Below are 22,778 nucleotides of genomic sequence, written 5' to 3'. Positions count from 1 at the left end.
CTAAATTTGAATACTTTGTTTTAGCCTAGTTTTCCTTACTTTGACAAATTCATCCCATTTTCACGTAAATTGTAATAGTTCTTATAGTTCCCTGTGAACACTTTGAAGCATACACTGCCGATGCATAACATTACCTCGAAAATTACTATCAGATAACTATTCCCCTTGAAATTTATATCAAAATCATAGCTGATGATAGTAAAGTTCGCCTATCATTTATATGCAAATCAGGCTACCAATTGTTTGTGAGTAAACACGGCTACAAAAGAAGCCATACTTTGTCAGTTGCCTCTATTGATGTTATATATACTAATTACAACCAAAGTAATAACAATTGCGTTCAACTAAACTTTAAGTCAGTAGCGAGACAAATGCAACACTGGGCACTTGAATATAATCATAAGATCAGCTAGAGTGTACTCCTGGACCGCAAACATCAAAACAAAAAAAAGTCCTTCCCATATCCGCCGCCCCAACCATCCGCCGCACCTCCCCACACCCGCCGGCCCTCCCCCACCCGCCTGCCCTCCACGTATTAATGTTATTCATCAAGTTAGACTATGTATAATGAATGCATGGAAACAAACAGTTCATTGTACGCCGGTAATCGATAATAATTACGAAACCCATAAAATGTCATAAATTGTTCTTAATTTTGGATCATCTACGTTACCTTTTCGATATGTTTAGAACTTAACCAAAAACAATCATTTGACGGCCATATAAAGCTTCGTGATGTTTACAAATCAATGACCTTGTGGGTAACCACCCTCCCCCACCCTCCTCCTCCATCCCCTTCCTCAACAGTCCCTTTGTATGACAACGTGGTATACAGCTGATCAGCAAAAGAAGGCTAACAGATTGTATCAGACATACTCGTAATGAGTCCAGACATGTACTCATATTGTCTCCCTCATTGATTTGTAATCGTACTCGCGTGCAGTGGCAGCATCCCCTCCCCCTACCCACCGCCACCCTATCCCACTTGTAATTTAATTGGTTCCACCAGTCTACTCGCGGGGCGTTCTGTAAATGTAGTACACTATATACGTTACTATATAGTGTAAGATGAAGTACGCACACTCGCCGTTCAGCACCGTGTGTACTTGTATAATTTAACATATACTTGTTCTAGTACTCAAGATGATGTACTCACACAGTATTTAGGCCTAGCTCTTGGTTTTGAATTTCTTGGTTTGAATATTATTCTATAATTATAGCATATATATGATATATGCCTATCATAAATATACATATTTAAATATATATAGTTTCGTCTATGTAGTCCATCTTGCCATAAAAACTGATAAAAAACAAACGACTTATACACAAGCAATGACAGGCACGCCATATTTCGTTATGTTGATTGACATACTTCCGTCTAGTACTCTCTACTAAATCACGCGAGAAACAGGTTTGCAAGACTGAAGTGGTGTATTTCTTTACAAGAACATATTTTTTTTACAAATAATAAGCAAACAAAAAATAAGGGGGAGAAACCACCAACAGAAAGGATGTAAAGATGAAATCAAGTGGAATCGTTATATACAATTTAAAAAAGAAGTATTTCTTAGTATTTATTATTGCCGCGATTTTGAACCCGTACTAGTTTTGCGACAAAATTGAACACACTAATTATTGGCTTTTGTAGCAATGCACAGAAGTTACAAAACGGCTCTAATTACACTGTACGATGCAAGTCTTCTCGTTTCGACTTACGATTCCAAAGAGATCATATTACTTGCAAAGAGTTGTTTAACATATTTAGTTTATCAGCAAGCAACTTGAGTCAATACTGTTGCAGATACCAAAATTATGAAAGTCATGATTTTTGATATCTCTCCAGGGTTTCGTGGAATAACTTTGATCAATTGTTTCTGGTAGCAGGATGCCATGGAGCATTTAAAGAGATAACCCGGTAACAGACAATGTTATATAACGCTTATTTTAAAGAAATTTTGGGTTTTCGTCACACTGTTAGTTAGAACCCGCAGTCTCAATATCTTTCCTTTAACTCTGGATAGAGTTGATTGAAAATTAACTGATTTGACAATAGAGGTTCTGTTAACTTTTTACCTCCATGATTTGACTGACAAACTCTCCCTTACTCATCCTCCTCCTCGACGTGGAGATGATCACAGTCATTGGCCTGTGACGTCATCGCTGTACGCGTTCATCAACAGCTTCGACTTCAAAATCTTCCAGATGATTTATTCCTTGAAAGCAGCCAATGTTACGGATTCGGGAGTGTGGCCCTGAATACCTCATCTCCCTATATATTACAAAGATGGAGATGAGATGATAAAAGAAATTAGATTATGCATAGGCTGTGACATGTTTATAGCTATAACTTAGATCTATAATATGCCATCTTCAAGCAAAGATCATTGTGCTAATAACTGCTTTGAACTTTTTCTGTTTGGGGTGGAAAAGGAGCGGGGGGGGGGGGTTGGGTAATCTTCGTCACCTGGATCCGAGCCTGCATCTTTCCAAGAAACAGCCTCGATATTATAAAGAAAATAATAAACATGTCCATCTTCATTGGCATCATTCGCCAAGTGGTATTGCTATAGATGCAGTCACAAAATATCACAAAATCTGAAGAGAAAAAAAATCATATCTTCGCAATACAAGGTGCTATGATTGATGTGGTTTCGACCTTAAGATGCAGACCATTTCCAACAACTTCATCTTCAAGAATATTACTTAAAAGGGGCGTCGTCCTCATAGTGTAGGCCTACCCGTGCACGGTAGGCTCCTCATGCATGAGTGAGGTTACCGAGGCAACCGTAATAAAACCTTCCTCTTCCGTTTGTTTGAAGTTCAAGAACGAAAAGTCAACGAAGCATAACCCTTTGCGTCCAATCGCGACTGGACTGTAACTTGACCAGCCTAATCGGAGGTTACCAGTAAAAAAGAGTAGATTTCAATTCATAAATAACTGAATGGTTGAATAATAACGATTGGAATAGATCGGTGAGAACGACACGGATCGAGATTTTATCCTACAGGTTAACTTAATAAACAAACAAAAACACGATAGCCTATAGTAAGCCCCAAGCATATGATTGTAATTTCAGCGTTTAACACCTTTAGGCTAGCTTGGAAACGATCAAGTCTATTATGACTTTTACAAACAGGATCTGACTTATTGCATACATCATCTATGAGCTGAGAAAATACGGCTTAGTATCATCCAAGCGTAATCAAAAAATGGATCCCAAGAGGGGAGGATGGGATGGGGTGGGGGGCAGGAAACGGCCATGGACGTATAGCGGACTCACAGCCAGTGTACTCATACTGTTTGTCTTCGAACTCTGTCAAGTCTGTCAAGACAATAGGCTATCTTACCGAAAAGGCTATCTTACCGATAAGAATATGACATAAGCGGATTTGCTTTTTTAAAAAAAAAAAAAAAAATTATGGATAAACTTCTTTATTTTACCGGTGTCGTTGTTGACTCTTGGGCAGGTCTAAAATACGGGAGTATAATAGACTACAAACCTATCAACGAAATGGAGGAAATGGTCAATGTTTCGAAGGGAATGTTCTCTGCTACACGCAATAATATATGTATGAGATATGTAACAGACCCCCCCCCCCCCCGCCTCATCTCTCCTCTGTGAACTGTGTGGAATATTTTCCTCTCCATGATTAAGTCTTAAATTATCTGCCACCAGAATACCCCTTTAAGGATATTATGATGAGAATGAAAATATGTGATTCTTCATACCATACTATACACTTGGGGGGGGGGGGTGGGGTCGGGGGAGGTTCCCTATTTTCCCATGCCCCTAATTGATCACAGACCATCGGATTGTATCCTATTTCCGATTCGCTGTCTCATCGGACCTACTGTTGGTCGAAGTAACGGTATTTACTTCTCATTCCCAACACACAACTTTGAGAATATTACATAGCATTACTGCCCGTTGCCGTCTATGATATATAATGAATACACCACCCTACAGATACGCCCCATGATAACCAAACGAAAGTGTTATATTTTCCAAAAACACTCTCACAAGTAAAACAAATGACACTGAATCACTGCCAGTTATGTTAATTTTTATTGATATATTTTCTACGTCTTTCAATAATAATGTCAAGAAAAAAAGTGAAAAAAACAAAACAAAATACTGTACATCAAGGTGTATAAAAAATGGAATATTATCGCAAAATAGTTACTAAATCAACTGAATGCTATTTAGTCAGTGCCATTGATAACACCTCATAACATCTCATGAGGGTTTTGAATTTCCCAGTTTAACACATGAATAAACAGCTGTATCCCCAATGGAGTGTAATATGACTTCTGTCAACATATCTTAATGGATATACATTTTAATTTTATATCTCAGATATTTTCTCCTCCAAATTATTTTATAAGAACAGTCAACGATGACTTCTTAAATATTAGAGCTTGCAATATTTGTCATGTTGAATCCTTAGGTGCTGGGGGAGGGGGGAGGGGACTGCAAAGTTACATTACATAACTGTTGGAACTGTATTGCCACAATCAAAGGGGAATGGTTGTATTAATGTCTTTAAAACAAAACACGCATGTAGGCACTACACTTAACACTGTAAATATGACATGATTGTTCTGGTCACTGGAATAGGGTACCTTTACTAGGGATATGATAGTGTACTACGGAATATGCAAGTGTAACGGTTCTGTATGGAATGTGGCAAGTTTCTTTTACAAGATTTAACCATTGAGAACTGGGTAATAAAGAATAGCCAAGTGGTTTTATCTACATACATAGCCCTTCGTTAAAGACTGAATGAAATACAATCATGTCTGAATACTAGTCATGGCAAGGGCTATGTGATAAACAATGTTGCAAAATCCACCACAACACACATTTTTTTACACACTCTTAAGAGAGCAATATGATAGTGTAGTACTACGGGATATGTAATTGTAATAGTTTACTAGGGATATGATAGTGTTATAAGGCATATGCAATTTTAATAGTTTAATAGGGATATGATAGTTTACTATTGGTTATGCAATTGTTACAGTTTACTAGGGATATGACAGTGTACTATGGGATATGCAATTGTAATGGTATACTAGGGATATGACAGTGTACTATGGGATAAGCCACTGTTATAGTTTACTAGGGTTATTACATATCCCGCAGTACACTGTCATATCTCTAGTAAACTATTACAATGGCATATCCTGTAGTACAGTCATGTCCCTAGTAAACTATTACAATTGCATATTCCATAGTACACTGTCATATCTCTAGTAAACTATTACAATGACATATCCCTAGTACATGATCATATACACTGTGTATATGATCATAATACACTTGAATATCCCTGCTACACTACCAATAACATATCTTTAGTGCACTAATTAGTGTAATTGTGACAGTCGACTAGAGATATGACAGTGTACAGTAGGATATGTATTGTTATAGTTTTATACTAGGGTAATGTTATTGGTAGTATAAAAGGGATATATTAGTGTATATCATGATGTACTAGGAATATGTCATTAGTAAGGTGTCCTAGAGATAAATAAGTGTGCAAGGGATATGTTAATATCCTCCTGATATGTTTATTGTACTAGGGATATATTACTGTACAAGGGATATGTTATACATGTTTTGTACTAGAGATTTGTAACTCTACTTGGATTATGTTCTTGCTATAGTTTAGTAGGGATACAGTTGTGTACTAGGGATATGCTAGCATATTAGGGATATGGTAGTACACTAGGGACACGTTAGCGCATTCTGTATTGGTGTTCAGCAGGCTGTCATCTCATCTGTGGATGAAACCAGAGCAAAGAAACTTGTATTCCTGACGTAACTGGGTTTGAATTCCATTCTAGACAATATTTCATCTGCTAGTTTAAATATTAATTAATATTCTTACATTGATTAAAATTATTATAGTGTTAAACAAACAACGTAAACAAGTGTCACATGTCATAATACATACTCTCGAGTTAACTGGCACCGGCTGCGTTAGTATTAATTTTGGTGGGCCCAGTGGCAGATTTAAGAAATGGGCCCACCAGGATATCTAGATGAATGGGCTCTAAAGAAAGCAAGGAGCCTGTTTGGTATAATGACTGTACGTATAATATAAATAATAGCTGCTACGCCTACCCACGGCCTACACTTGGCTGCAGCTGATGGATGGTTATTTGTTTTTGGTACTTGTCATGGGGTCCCCCCCCCAGGACCCCTGGCAATCGCCTAGATGAGCCACCGTTGGTAAGTTCACAAAGGATATGTCTTTTTTTTCTTCAGGTATCAAATCTTTTATTGGCCTAAACTTGTGTTTTTGTTTTTGTATTTTAAGCAATCTTTGATCATCTATATTAAGCAGTTATAAACACAACCATTTGCAATATTTGTGAGAATCATCTTGACTACAATTTATGGGTCAACAGCATCACCTTTCCTTTTGCTGGAATCTTCCATTTCTTCAATGTCAAGAGATAATGGTTTAGCTTCTATATCATTTGTCAACAAGTTTGACTACATCAACCTCAGTCGACCACCCAAGCATTTCCAACGGTCTCTCTTGTCAATCTCGTGCCATCTCAGCATTGAACTTGTAACTTGCTTGTAAGCTTACACCCCATGCACAGATAATACAGACCTTTAAATTTAAGAGAGGGGAAAAAACACATCATCTTCCAAGGGCCAAACTTTCTTCATCTTAAATTCACATGTTACCATAAAAGATAAAATAAACTCAGAAAGAGAGAAAAAAAAAGTCTCGGGATGTGAGTGAATATTTTTTGTCGTTGCAAATTTGACTTTCTCGAAAGCACTTGTGTCCAACTTCAGAATATGCCACATTCAAACATGAGAGCGGTACGGAAGGTGTGATGTTACACCGAGAGGAAAAAAAACTGATAGAGCACTTTTTCGACGATTTTTTGGTTATTTATTTGAAAATATTCAATGATGTTTTGTACAGAACAGATGAGCATTGAGCGCGGTGTGACATTACGGTTTTGAGTTTCCCTCACTTCTCCTGGACACTCCATAGACGGAACGGAGAATAAAAAAAAGAACCTTTCACGGGTCACAGGAGTGTGAATCAATTCGTTTCATCTCGAGAGGTGACTTCCTGACCGTCCGCTGAAAGCAAACCAAAGCCGAGGACTTCTGCCGAGAAGTGTTCGGCGTTTAACCGTCCGGGCAGGTATTCCTCGATGAGTTCCGCGCTGCCCTCGTCTTCGTAACTGCCCAGTTCCGAACTGCCGCCTTCCGGATTCAGACCTAGAAGTGTGGTGATGTACTCCGCCAGCTCACTCTCGGTTAAGTGTTCACCTACACATGCCGGAATGAGAAGATATAATTAAAATTATTCGACACTTTGTCCTTGCCCTCCTTGTTATATCTAATCTGCTCCCTCATTGAACGCTGTTGTTTAATGTCGTTTGACAGTTTGAGTGGTTAGTACAGAATACAAATAGAAAATTGTTGTTAAGTAGAGTTACTCCCCTAATGTGGGGGAGGGGGAGGGGGAGCGGGAGGGTGATGTGCTAAATCATGTAATAATAAGACAAATTTTAGATTGAGGGGTAAAATTCTAACTTTTGTATCATTCTGTGCATCCCACAGGTATCCCACAGTGTGGGGTAAATTTAAAAGTATACATCATACAGGAAAAATAACAATAATTTTTGTTGTTGTGAAAGTGAGAAGTTGTTTGAATCCATGGCAATTGACAAAGAATGATATTCTCCTTGAAAGAAACAAGAACTGCATACAAACACACAAGTATAAACAAAGGTAGTAACCTCACACTCCATTCCCCTATCACCCCCCCTACCACCCCCTCCCACCCCCTCCCACTCCAGAATAACAAGTTATCTTACTCTTTATAGCCTCACATTAAAGTGTTAACTTTATCCCTACACTTTTGGTTAAGAGGTCTTAGATACTTCAGATCAACTGATAAGCCATTTTGTAATATTGATTCTTGGAACAATATGATTTGAAGGTGACTCGTCCATTGGCTACACACAAAACTGTTAAAAAAATGACCAAGGTGCCGATGTTGAAAAAGATGCTTTCAATTTAGACAAACCTTTTGTCTGGAGTAGGTCTAAGAGTTCCCCTCTGTCAATAGACGGCAGACCACCGGTCTCATCCTGCATACCGAGAACTTCAAAGGCTCTGTGTAGCTGTGACAACGAAAGACCAAAGGCTGGTCTGTGATTGACATACACTGGAAGAAAAAAAACAATAAAGAAAATATGTCATCGAGAGGATGCCAGTATCGAACCAGCATCAGACATAAGACCAAAGGCTAGTCTGTGATTGGTAGACATTGAAGAGAGATGTAAACGATATCATTAACATACTGTTAGAACAGCATGAGAGATAAGACCAAAGGCTGGTCTGTGATTGACATACACTGGAAGAAAAAAGAAAAACGAACAAATGTCATGGAAAGGATGCCAATATCGAACCAGCATCAGACATAAGACCAAAGGAAACGATATCATTAACTACTGTTAAGAAGAACAAGCATCAGGAACAAGACCAAAGTGAGTCTGCATGTAGTTGACATACACTGGACAGAGAGGACGCGATATTATTGCAATGTAGCCAGAACAGGAGCAACATCAGAAATAAGACCAAAGGCTGGTCTGTGATGGAGATGCAGTACACTGGAGAGAGATGTTAACTTAAATATATCATTCAAATGATTCTAGAACAGGATCAGCATCAGAAATAAGACCAAAGGCTAGTCTGTGATGGAGATGCAGTATACTGGAGAGAGATATTAACTTAAATATATCATTCAAATGATTCTAGAACAGGACCAGCATCAGAAATAAGACCAAAGGCTGGTCTGGGATGAACATACACTGGAGAGAGATAAAAATTATATCATTAACATGATTTTTATAGAAAAAATAGGAACAAAATCAGATATATGACCAAACGCTGGTCTGTGATTGACATACAATGGAGAGAGATATTAACTTAAATATCATTAAAATGATTCAAGAACAGGACCAGCATCAGAGATAAGACCAAAGGCTGGTCTGGGATGGACATACACTGGAATGTAGCTGACACTTACACCATTCAAAATGATTCTAGAACAGGACCAGTATCAGAGACAAGACTAAAGGCTGGTCTGTGATGGACATACACTGGAATGGAGCTGACAATTACACCATTCAAAATGATTCTAGAACAGGACCAGTATCAGAGATAAGACCAAAGGCTGGTCTGTGACTGAGTGATTGAAACATACTGTACCTGTGGAACAGTCATCGTTATTTGATGACTAACATGATTTAATTGTGAATTCACTGCTAAAATATATATTTAACCATTTCTATAATACTACCATTGACAAAAGTCCTTTTGACACTAGAACTGTCTACAATAGATTTTAATATTCATAATTTTGAATTATTGTGACACGTAACTGAATTGTATGTAATAAAGATGTGAAGATCTGTTTGTCCAAGTCCACAGTGAAAACTTGTAAATCGTACAGTTTTCAACACTGAAAAGTGTAAAGTATGATTTTTTTTCAATAAATTCGTTTCCTTTTTGCCCAATATTTTCTTCTTTTCCATTCTTTCTTTGTAAACTGCTTCCTGACAGATCAAGAATGAAAGTGATACTATAATTTGCATTTTGATCCAGAGCTTTCAATATAAATAGGCCAGACTTTTTCAAAACTGGACTAGCAAAGTGAGCATCAAACTGACAAGTCGCAAGGACATCTGGCATTTTTCTTCAAGAAATTTTACATATTTACATTTTTATTTGAAATATGAAAAACAAGAAATGGACAGAGAGGTTTGTCAAGCTATCATCATGCAAAATATATTTACATGGGAAGACTTGGCAACGTGACAGACTTGTGTTCTGTTAGAAGGCAACTTTTACTATGAGAGAAAAACACACACAGAGAAATGGGGAAACTGTTGGATATGAGCATAGAAAATGTTGACTTGAATGAGGTTTAGAAGCAGTGGCCTGGGTAGAGTAATGTAGGCTTCCTGTGTTCTACCAACTTGCGAATCTGTCTCTTTTGAAGCTTACATGGTTTCCCATTGTTGATTTCTCAGAAAAGAGTAATATCTGGAAAGTCTAAATATTCCTCTCTGATAACACATATAGATGAGAATACCATTAATCTATACCATACATGAGAATGATATACCATAGATATACCATATATAATAGATGTAACCTAGATGTCTGTATAAATAAATAAACAAACATACAAATATGTATAACTATAACTTTATATATATAACTATATATATATATATATAACTATATATATATATATATATAACTATGTATATATATATATATAACTATATATAACATATATATATATATATATAGTATATATATATATATATAGTTATATATATATATGTGTATAAAGATATATATATATATATATATATATATAGTTATATATATATGTGTATAAAGATATATATATATATATATATATATATATATATATATATATATATATATGCAGTATAAACATTCTATCTTGAAAATATGAGAAGAATTACAAAGTGACACTATAACATCACAGATTTTAATACAAAATGACAGCTCACAGACACAAATTTTAAACAAAGATATCACCAATCAGCAAATGATATTTCTAACTGTTTGGGGTATCGAGTAAAGTTCTTCACAGAAAAAATCATATATGAGCCAAACATGATGGTTGGGTTTGTGTCCACTTTAACAAAAGTCACTATTACGGAATTAAAATATAATTAACCTCAAAAAGGGGAATAGAATAAAGAATGTTTTCTGCCATCCTTTGGCATTTGGTGGTTTTGTGACATGGACATTTACCAGGCAGAAAGAAGAAAAAGATTGAAAAATTCTCAAAGAGTAATGAATACATTACTAAGAATCAAAGAACTAATACCGACTGAGGTTAGAAAATGGGGTATAGCACTACATAGGTTCAAAGGCAATAACCAATGTGTCATAATTTCTGTGATTGTGAACGTCAAACAAACTCAGACATATCAAAATGGTCTGCTGTTGTTGTGTCCTGAGAGACAAGTAAAATAGACTGATTTTTTTTTTTTGGGTGGGGGGGGTCTCTTTTTGTCTCTTTCTTTCAACAGTATATTATTATCATAATATAAAATCCACAAGGGGGTCTTGTTCACCCAAACTCTATAGGGAAACAAATCCGTAAACATTATCCGTAACATGAAAGTTGAAACATTTGGAAAAATCGTGTTCTGTCACCTCGATTACAGACTCATCTTACATAAAACAAATTCATGTTCTTCGTTCTTGATATTTCCTAAACCGAACTGTACTTCTTGACACTTCTCAACGACAGCTACTAAGGCAAAAAGTACAATTTCTTGTTGAATTTTTTTCTTCGCAGCATTAGTTAAATATAAAGAAGATAAAGAAGAAAAAAAAGAAGAAAAAAAATCACTATATCATTTCTCTGAAAGTGCTCAAGAGCAAATGACTTTGTTAATCCAAGATGAATTTTAAGCTGTTGTCCCTGCCTGTGGAATATAGATGATATTTCACCCTCTGTGGCTGCTAATCGGTGTTAAGTAATTGCCTTTCAAGCCAATTAGATCTGCCGGTGTACTGAAACCAACTATATGCCTTCTCTTTTCTTTTTTTATCATTTTATGTCTTTTTTGTAATTTTCATAAATTTGCACTTTTCGATGCTGATGCACATACATGTGTACCAATTCGCTGACCTAATTTTCAACTATTACCTGTTTCGGAGTACCGTTGCACCGTGAGTTGGACTGTATTTGCATATAAATGTACGCATGAAACTGATGAACGACTGCCATTAGGGTTTTTAATTTTCTTTTCTTTATTTTTTCCCATAAATTTTTAATTTCACCGTCAATAAAGTCCTTTCCATCATTGACATTGCAGTGGGAACATGACACTGCATCGGAGAATGTTTTAAGATATTACAAAGTAAATAACGCTGGTTTGAAAGATCTGAGAGGTTGCGAGGAAATTCATCACAGAGTGGTCACTTTGGATTGAGGTAAATGGCTTTGGGCAAACATTATTACATAACAAAAATGTTTGTTTTTCTTTCTTTCTTTTTCTCTTTTCTTCTGAATGAATTGTGATTCATACCTGTAGAACCTCATGTTTGCACGACCCATTAAATCATGACCGATCAACCAGCAGTAAAAACGGAGGATATGCACTTTTCCGTGCTACCTGATATCAAGCAGGCAAGCTATATGTTTTCGTTTACGCTTGGATTAAAACATGAAAGAGTGCAGAGGGCCAGGTCATCAGAAGTCTCTCATGGGTACTCTATGCTTTAAAAGGGAGAAAGCTTTTCTTCTGGTAAAGGCTGCTGGTTACTCTAGGTTAAAAGGGAGTAAGTTTTCTGCTGGGTGCTCTAGGTTAAGGGAGAAAGGTTTTCTTCATGTTACTAAAGGTTAATGGGGAAGGGTTTTCTGCTGGTTACTCTAGGTTAAAGGGAGAAAGGTTTTCTTCTGGGTACTCTAAGTTCAGGGAGAAAGGTCTTCATCATACATGCCACATAATTCAAAATGGCATCATATATGCCATCATTCAAAATGGCATCATACATGCCACATAATTCAAAATGGCACCATATATGAAACATAATTCAAAATGGCACCATACATGCCACATAATTCAAAATGGCATGATACATGCAACATAATTAAAAATGGCACCATACATGCCACATAATTCAAAATGGCATTATACATGCCACATAATTCAAAATGGCACCACATATGCAACATAATTAAAAATGGCATTATATATGCCACATAATTAAAAATGGCATGATACATGCAACATAATTCAAAATGGAATCATACATGCCTCATAACTCAAAATGGCACCATACATGCCACATAATTCAAAATGGCATGATACAAGCAACATAATTCAAAATGGAATCATATATGCCACATAATTCAAAATGGCACCATTCATGCCACATAATTCAAAATGGCGCCATATATGCAACATAATTAAAAATGGCATCATACATGCCACATAATTAAAAATGGCATCATACATGTCACATAATTCAAAATGGTACCACACATGCCACATAATGGCACCATATATGCAACATAATTTAAAATGGCACCATACATGCCACATAATCAATATGGCATTATACATGCCACATAATTCAAAATGCCACCACATATGCCACATAATTCTAAATTATTTTGGGTATCTCATTTCCCCTTTGCAGACACCTCAGGGATGAACATGGGCTTAACATGGGTCGTTTTATTCCCATTGTGCGTTGCGATATCACCTTCCCCTACGATGGAAGAATGGTCGGAAGGATGTTACCTCATACATATTTACGTGAGAAATGATCCACTTACATTTGATGAAGTCGCCCAGGTCGATGCTGTCCACGTATTTCCCAGTGTCCACATATTTGCTGAATTTGACCTCGTTCATCATGTCCTCCACCTCTTGCTCTGAGGGGTAATGCCCCATGGCCCTCATGACGAAAGAGATTTCAGAGATGGGGATGGTGACCGACACCTTTCTTGTATCCATGGTGTCGACCCCTTGGCTGGAAGACAGTAAAAACAAAATCATAATTTTGGAATTATATGAATTCAAGTATCAGAGTTTGACTCACTTCAAGAAACACATACACTAAGAAGCATGACCCCCTTTTGGGCCTCTTTGCCTTCACATCCCTTCTCCCCCCCCCCACCTTGGGGGTCTGTAGATCCCCAAGCTGATAGAGATGGACAATTGAAACAATACTCTAAATTTGTTAATAACATATTTGTCATATATTTATTTATATACCAAAATTTAAAAAAATGAGTTGATTTTAGCTAACAAACAGCAGCTCTCTGAAAGTAAAAACATAAGCACTTTAGTCCAACCTAAGGTCTTACATATGAATGCTAATGAAGGTAAAAAATATTGATTCAATTTCTGAATCCGTCTCTTCAAAACATTATTCACAGACTGGCCAAAAGGATGAAATTCGGTCTCTGTACATAGTATTATATAGTAATAAGAAAAAGCTTGCACAGCAGGTTACACATTTAAGGTTTAACATCTCTCACTATGCAGACATTACAAAGGAGAGTAGAAATATTAATAAATCAAAATGGATAACTGACTGGGAAGTTAGAAAAAAAACAAAACAAAAACAAAACTAAAAATGTTTTTGGTATAGAAATAAGGATTCCAACCAGCGACTTCAGGCCCTTAAATTTGGTGATGAATGAAAATTTGAGATAACAAACTTTGATGACCAATATTTCTTAGTTCATGCCGAACAGTGTCAGTAAAAGATCATATTTCTAAAATGTCAAGCAATTCTGTCGCTACGTAAAACATTATGTCAAACTTTATCCCCAGCTTTACCGCTACACTCTCATAGCAAGAGTACCACGGACCCAACTACTTTGCATATATGCAAATTACACAACATCCAAGTTACATAAGCTAATGAAAAACTGATATCCTGGAATAAAAAAATCATAATTCAAAGCGAGCAATATACTAACTTTAGGCATAAATTGCAGGACAGTACAATACAATACAAACACGAGACATCTAGGGACACAGGAACATTAAATTATTACTTTCTTGCTTTTTCTTGAAACTGAATATCTTTCAGTCGAAAAGTTGCTATCATTCATGTACAAAATACTTCTTGTCGGGATAAAAAACCATATGAACATTGACTTGAAATCTTTGTCCTATATTACCCAAATTCTAAAAAATGATCAAAGATATTCCTAAACATACCAAACAACATACTCTAGGCGGCCTATTAACTAATCTAACATTTTTGAAGTGATTTCGAGAAAAATCAACCTACAGGGTAGGAACAATTTAGCTGCCATTCGAATGTCTAGATATAAAATAAATAAATATCTGCGAATATCTTAAGAGAAAAATTTCAACAAGATGCTCTGTCAAATGTAAATGTGCTACTTGCATTCCTCTGGGGAAATTGCCAAAGGAAACAACAATGTTCATTTGGTGGAGTTAAATGTGACTTGAAATAAAACAAAAATATAAATAAAATCTGGCATAGTAAAAAAAAAAGAAAAAATTGCCCCGAATTTTCTTTTGTATGTGGTGAGTATGTATGGCAAGCTGTGACCTCATTTATTGAATTATACAGTTTTTGTTTGTTTTCTACGCGGGGATGATGGCAAATAACATTTTCGTAAAATAAACTTGAATACTGGGTCTGTTGCTTACAGAATGTGATCTTGAATACCTAGAGCAGAAGTCTCTAGAGGCAAGGTTTTAATGATTTTGTCAAATTATATGAAGAAAGTTACCTGTACTATTTAACAATCTTAGTTTTGGGGTCAAATGACTAGGTGGTGACCTGATTTAAAAAATTGCAGATTAACTGTAATACTGCACAATAAAGCAAATTTTACACAGAGGACATTCATGCTGTTCCTTGCATATAAGTCATGTTTGACTTGTTCTTATAAATGACCTTCTTCCATTACCTCTCCCTCAGCCAACCTATACACTGCCTCCCCCCCCTTGCCCTCCCTTCCCCTTCAAAAGCCAACACATGTAAATTTTACACAGAGGACATTCCTGCTGTTCATTGCATATAAGAACCTTATTTTTTTGGTCATGTTTGGCTTGTTGTTATAAATGAGCTACTTCCATCACCTCTCCCTCAGCCGAACTATTCACCCCCTCCCCCCTCGCCCACCCTCTCCTCCCCTCCCCTTTTCCTTGGCTTTAAATTTCCAAACCAACACATTTTCAAGGCCTAATTATCAGAAAAGGTTATTACCAAGATGATCTAACACAGAACTTTAATGGAACAGTAAAAGGTCATATCTTAAATGAAAAGACATAGTTATTACAACGTGGGATAATTCTCCCGCTCATATTCCTCACACATTCAGAATTCTTCTCACAGCATTATCATAGTTACAAGAACTCTTTCATATACATATGTATATATAAATAGAAAAGCAAGTCATTTTTTTAATGGGGATACTACCAAAGTTCATCATGAATCTATATCGATCTCTTTACCCAAGACTGGCAGTTAATCAACAAGTTATAAATGCAGAACTAATGCAAAATAGAGAAGATTAGCATGAAAACTCTATATAGATAAAATCAAAAATTGACAAAAAAATAGTCCAAACTATTGGCAAATATTTATCATGTAACTAGGAGATCTAAGAATCCAAGATTGCAACTCAGCAAATATTCAACCTTCATTTTATATTAAAACGTTTATCTCGTTGAACTTCTCTGCCGTCCACAGAAAGACGTCTCTGATTCAGAACAAACAGTACTTTAACGACAAACCAATTGGAATCACACACCATTTGCAAGTTCTTGCAAGTCTATGTACTTTTGACTTTTGTACTTTTGAATATATTGTATGGCATTTTCTTGTGAGGAATGCTTAACAAATCCCCCAAAAATAAAAGTATAGATAGCACTCTCTTCATACATGATCCAAATAACATCAGTTTTCTCGGTTATATATAAAAATTTCTTGGCGAGAATTGCGGTGATGTAATTAAAGTCTTAACCTTGACCCGCATATACATGTCTTAATATGAATATTCATAGAGTTTGTCGTATGGTTGCAGTGAGGTTTGTCTCAGCCACGTGTGAAATTTATTTCAACACAACCACCACCCAAGACTCATTCTCTCCTCCTAATCTTACCTCTCTGCTGCCCCCCCCCCCCACCAACACACATCATCTATCAGGATAAAATCACAAAACACTGAGTTTACATGCCATTATATTACCCTTCCAGTTCATTGTAAGAAATTTAACTCTTGTTTCTATCACTCAGTGGCGGAGTTAGGGGTATTGGTCGGGGGGGGGGGTGGGAATGGTCTGTAGGGGCGCTTTCGACACTATCTAAATGGAGCACCACCACAGGTTGGCGCGGAGCGTACAGAAAAATTTTGATTAAAGATACTCCCTAGATCACCGGCAATGAACCTTTCCAGGCCTTGCTAATTTGCAGATAAACGAAGAATAAATAGGTGTCATTGCCAATTTGTCAGAAAATTACACCAACAAAATGTGACAAATGTCAATAGGTATTTGAGAGCGCAATAAAAAAGTCAATAATCGCGAATAAGTCAAAAGTGGTAAAAAGCTGAAAAGGGCGCCAGCAGTCCATTTGAGTCTGTCAGTGGGGGCATCCTCCCCCTCTGACTGTATGGACGCTCCGCCACTGCTATCACTTCTTGTATATTTTCTAAATATTTATTCCAGAAAGGACTGGATTTTTCCATCTGTTACTTGAAAAGTTGAAGCCCAGTAACTGAGGGGAGGGGAGGGAACTTACGGCACATAAAAACTAAATGTGTAAAAGGAAGCGAGCTTAAATATTTTCAAGGGTATCGACGATGACATAACTTCCTCATTAATTTTTGCAATTATTGCTTGAAACCAACAATGAAAAACATTAAAAATAGAAATTTCAGGATGCTATTCTTGCACCTGAACACATGTCACCTTGATAGAACTTTGCCTTCATGGGTTGTTAAATCTTTTCGAACGTCTATTACATAACATTACCGTGCCAGGTAATTTCCTTTTTTCAAACTTGTGTTTGTTCTTCTTCTATCTTTAGATAGTTCATTTTCAAGACAAGTTTATTTGAAGTAAAAAATTAATCACCATTGAACATATATATGTACACAAACTTCCATCATCAATCCCCCACAGAACAGTATGTTACTACTTTCTTATTTTATTTTCTTCCATTTTTCTTCTTCTCCTTCTTCTTCTTCTTTTTGTCGGAACAAAAATTTCTTTATTTTCTTTTTCAATTTCTAGTTGTCATACATACATAAAAAGTAATTACATAAAATAAACCAGGCTAGATAACATGTCAACCTCTTACCTAGCCCCCAGGCCTTTAGGAAGCTATCTGTCAAGTTTTTTCGTCGTCTAAAGTTTGAATGACAAACTGTAAACATTTGTAAGCATTACTAATGCAATTGATTTTCGGGAGGGGTATATGGACTCCCACCGAGACTCGTACGGCTCATTTACGGCCGGAGTTAGATGGCTCGAATCGTGGAGAATCATTAGACTACCATATGCCACGCTCTCTCTCTTACGATAACTTCTCATCAGTTGGTTTACACTGAGATGACGAAAAGAGCACATTTGTTACCAGAGAGCCGGAAAAAAAAAAAAAAAAAATGAGAGCAGGACAGAGGCAGAAGTTTGCAGTAACTGACAGAACACTCTGATGGAATGAGGGTCCATGACAAATGCCCCACGTTGTTAAATGTAGAGGTTGCAGTGTGTGCATATTAATATTACCATGATGAAGCATACAGGAATAGCCATCTATCATCTTCTTCCACTAACAGTTTGGACTAGATACGCAAGTGTATGACGAGAAAAGGAAGCTCTTAAAGAAGAAGGGGGGGGGGGGTTTGCTACCTGGCATGAAGACAGGGAGGTACACAGTGCATCATATTCATTTCTGTATCATTTTGTTAATAGTTATATTTGCAAGTGTATGAGAAAAGCAAGCCAGTAAAGAGGGCCAAAAAATGTTAAACAGAGAAGTAAACACAGTGTATCATATTTCATTTCTATATCAGGGGATGAAAAAGAAAAAAGGGTTGTAATGAAATATAGGAATTTAGGAAAATACAGTTCAATATTATTCTAATAATGTGGTACAATACACTCATTTATTTGATTATTTTTAAGTAAAACACAGATTCTCAGACAAGTTTTATGATGTAGTTATTTTTTCTTACTTCAACCACTGCTCGTCCAAGCAACGGTGGTGGCTGGGACACAGTTCACGGTCCTTTAACGGTTGATTACAGTGACTCTAGTCCGTGACAGAGTTCACATATATATATATATATATATATATATATATATATATAAATATATATATACATATATATATATATAGACATAGTGTAGTACCATAATTCAACCGAAGAACGGTACGAGTATTTCCTCTCCTGAAACATAGTGTAACCAGCCGGTAGTAAAACGTAAAATCACCTCTCGTAGATTTAACACACCCACGGTAGGCTTCGCCTCGTTAAAACTACTGTATATTGCATACCAAGCATCTGCCAAGAGTTGCATTGTTTATGGAGAGCTGCTCAGTGTATGAAATGTCACACTGATATGAAACCAACACTGTATACATGTTAAAGTTTGCGCAAATGCACAGAAGTGTTGAGAGTTGGGAATTATGTCACTGCACCCCCTTTGCACCCCCTGTTTTGAGGTCTTTATGTCTCCTTACAGTTATTATAAAAACAAGAAATTACATTCATTATCGCACATTTTCCTTGTGCTGCCTAATTAATCCCAAGCCCCTGAAGAGATCCCCCAACTCCTCAACTCCCCCCCCCTTGCCCCCCCTCCCCTCTGGCCTCAGGCCTGTTCATGCATTAACTGGTTTCACCAGAGCCATTGAATTGCATACACAACCTGTTGCCCTAACTGTATGTAGAAAAAAAGAAAAAAAAGTTTTGTTATAAGTGAATCCTATCTTTGCCTACTAAACCGTCAAAAAATTCTCCCTGCTAATGACTTTCTGTATAATCTTGAGACTAATCACGATGGAAAGGCGACCTTGCACATTTTTAATTAATTAATTAATGTAACATTGACAGGATGTTTGGGGATAAATGTTGAGAGTGACCTCTATAGATATAAATTTCGCACCAAAGGTGTCCTTTTAGTGACAGGATGATTTAGATAACATTTTTCAAGTTTAACGTATTATATCATCTTCGGTATAAAGTGGACGCGACAGAGAAAAAAAAAGTTTCCACATTGAATCTCACCTCCTTATTTGGGCATAGTAAAAATGGTTTTCTAACTCCTTAAAGAGTTCGCCATCTCTGCCTCCTTCTAAAAGTCCATAAAATGGAATTAAATCTTCGCCACCAAGCTTGGCTCCGGCTTCCAAAGCTCTGGTGAAAGAACAAAAAAGGGGAAGACACATTAAAAAAAAAATATCACAGCATATGGGCAGTAAAAAGAATGAAACAATATTACAGAGATATTTAAATTTCATTGAAACATGAAAATGAACTCACTCCTCCTAAAAGCAAAGGATATGTGGAGCCAGAAAGAATCAGTCATATGATCAGTAAATTACACTTTTGGTTGATAGGGTAAGAATTTATTATTATCTACATCTTACAAGTTTTTGGTGGAAAAAATGGTGGCCAAGAGAGGTAGATAGTGAGCACATTATGGCTTGAAAGATACAGAGCAGAATTAAAGACTAGAGTGAAGATGGTACGAAACTCACAAGCATCGACTGTATCGGAAAAAAATTGTATTAAAAAAACTTTACTCGAAATATGAAGACTCATTTTTTGCTGTTCTGCATTTCATTGTTGAGCTTTCCTCTTTGTGAAGCGCCATTGGCAGTTATTCGTCTCCTTGAGGTGGCGCTATATAAATCTACATTATTATTATTATTGTTGTTTGATTGGAGTGCAGGGCGGCTTCGACAGTGAACAAAAAAATCAATTCTATGTGTGTGGTAATAGAGTTTTATTCGATGCCATACATGATATGTGGCATTAAGAGTCTGTTGGGAATTTCCAGCCACGCCGACAATCAACAGAGGGTACTCCCATATCGGTCCTGACTCAGTTCTGCAAAAAACTAGGCAAGTTGCAGGCTCCCACTGTAGATCATAACAGTACCTCAAGTCGAGCACAATTGTATACAACTTCATTCATAATCAACTAAAGATGATATCTTTTGAAATTTTTGAAACATATTTTTGAAGTTTTTAACTCAAACATTTTTAAGTCAAGGTGCTTTTAAGTTCAAGCTCTTTTCAGCTTTTCAATTCAAGGTGTTTCAAGGTAAAATCAAGGTGTTTCAAGCACCTTAACTTGTGTTAACTTTCTAAAGAACATGTCAGGTGCGACATTGAGCTAGTCAATCCCTGTGAGCGTCTGTATGCAAGTTCATTCGGCAGGCGTTCGCATGCATGTCAGTGCTAGCTATCACACTATCATGTTATTTTGATTCATAGTATCATAGACCATAGTATCCATTACGTGCATTGGGACGGCTATGACAGCGCCCTCTGTAGAAATGCTGGAGGGCCACCCCCCACCCCCACCACCTTGTATACAAAAGTCTTCATAATGAAGTACTCACTAGAGTGTAGAATTCTATTTGCATATATGTGGGAAATTTGGATATGCCAAAATTGTGATGTAACTACTTGTATGGCAAGTGAGGGAAATTTGGGAATGGTCAAATAGTATTATATATTGGTGACTTAAAGGCATTGAAGACTCGCCCCAAACCGCGCGCGACCATCTGAAAAAGTTAACTTTCCGTTGCTTGCAAGTGACGTTTTGTTCGTGTCGCTACAAAATGCAGACAGTACAGTAATGAAACGTGATACCTTGTTATCTTTAGCTGTATTGTTTGTACACTGTGCTGTGGGTATTGACCGCAGCTGTATGTACTAACTGTACACTAGTGTCTAATTACCGATGGTAGCAAACTGTGTGTGTTTATTTTCTGGGATCGATGGTGGTGTCTAACACTTCTGTTACACCTCATTCGAAAGTAGGTCAGATTACCGGCATTAGACGTTTCTTTTTGCGCGAGTCTTCACACCCTTTAAATATTTGCGACTGGTTTTCTGGTAAACTTATCATAGTGGAGTAGATGCAGGTACTATCTATTTTGCACTTGATTCTGCCATTTTAGCAGAAAAGGGAACTGTACTCCACTGAGGCATGCTTGGAAGCTAATTACTTTATTGTGCCACACTAGTCTATTGTTTTTGACAGAGGCATCCTTCTAAAGCCACAGACGAAGGCAAATGGCATTTTTGAGCCGGGTAAATGTCTTCAAAAATGGAATAAATATCCTATGAACAACTAAAAGCACCAGAATATGAGTGATAACTACCAGAGCAACGGCTGTGCAAAACTCACAGGCTGCTTCAAATTAGTTCATTGGTGATGTAAGCTCGTGGCTTTGTGGGGGAAAACATCAGTTTAAATTAATTATCAACTTTTTCCTCTGATAAAGTTGAATATCATTTTTTTTTCTATTATGCATTCCAAAGACTTTCCAAGGGCTTAAAAAAAAAAGGGACAAAGTCAAAAGTAACGGTACAGTTCTACGATTTTTTAAGAGTATCGGAAAAAGACTACCCTGATTAATTACTAGTTGTAACACACCCGGGAACTATCGTTGTATAATATACAGACATCTCACTCAAATGGTCTACATTCCACGATTCATATGTAAATCAGAAATTGAGAAAATCTTTTCATGTATTGTTAATACAAAGTTTCAAGAAGCAAACTGCAAAACTCATTCAATTTAATCCAACTGAGGTCCCATGAAACAAATACCAGTGCAAACCAAAAGAGGTCCATCTGCTTCTATCATCTTTTCCCAGAATTCCCCTGCTCTCCCTCCCTCCATCCATCACTCCCCCTCCCCCCTCCCACCCCTTCCAGTGGTAATTTGTACCCAGACTGGTAGACCTAACATTCCTGTTGATGAAAACTGTGATTGTGACACCCTGCAGCTTTAATTGAACTTATAATCAGTACAAAACTTTTTTAATTTTGTCATCTGATATGAAGCAATTTAGCTGTAATTTCTTTCCCGTCCTTATTTTATACCTATTTATCTCATTTTTTGTTGTTGTTGCTGCTCCGTTCCCATGTATCTCACGATATGTGTTTCTACAAGATCGCATCAATGGCGACATAAA

The 22,778-nt window shown here is 36.7% G+C and overlaps 1 protein-coding gene across 4 annotated transcripts in view; it reads right to left on the bottom strand.

Annotated features, from left to right (window-relative positions):
* Nucleotides 1–4,062: 4,062 nt before the first annotated feature.
* The window catches only part of LOC139980933 (cilia- and flagella-associated protein 251-like), a 65,878-nt gene continuing 47,162 nt past the window's right edge, over nucleotides 4,063–22,778 (bottom strand). For 2 of the 4 annotated variants that reach the window (XM_071992986.1, XM_071992987.1), the window contains exons 21-24: nucleotides 19,849–19,977; nucleotides 13,396–13,592; nucleotides 8,077–8,217; nucleotides 4,063–7,313 (exon numbers count right to left, since the gene is read on the bottom strand). In XM_071992986.1, coding sequence (XP_071849087.1) covers nucleotides 7,081–7,313; nucleotides 8,077–8,217; nucleotides 13,396–13,592; nucleotides 19,849–19,977 — 700 coding nt within the window. In that variant the 3' untranslated portion in view covers nucleotides 4,063–7,080. Of the gene's footprint in view, nucleotides 7,314–8,076; nucleotides 8,218–8,329; nucleotides 8,407–8,865; nucleotides 8,966–13,395; nucleotides 13,593–19,848; nucleotides 19,978–22,778 lie in introns of those variants that run through there. The other 2 variants (XM_071992989.1, XM_071992988.1) reach the window with 2 other exon arrangements.

This window comes from Apostichopus japonicus, chromosome 15, assembly GCF_037975245.1.
Source record: "Apostichopus japonicus isolate 1M-3 chromosome 15, ASM3797524v1, whole genome shotgun sequence".
Classification (NCBI taxonomy): domain Eukaryota; kingdom Metazoa; phylum Echinodermata; class Holothuroidea; order Aspidochirotida; family Stichopodidae; genus Apostichopus; species Apostichopus japonicus.
This window is presented reverse-complemented; position numbering and strand designations above follow the sequence as displayed.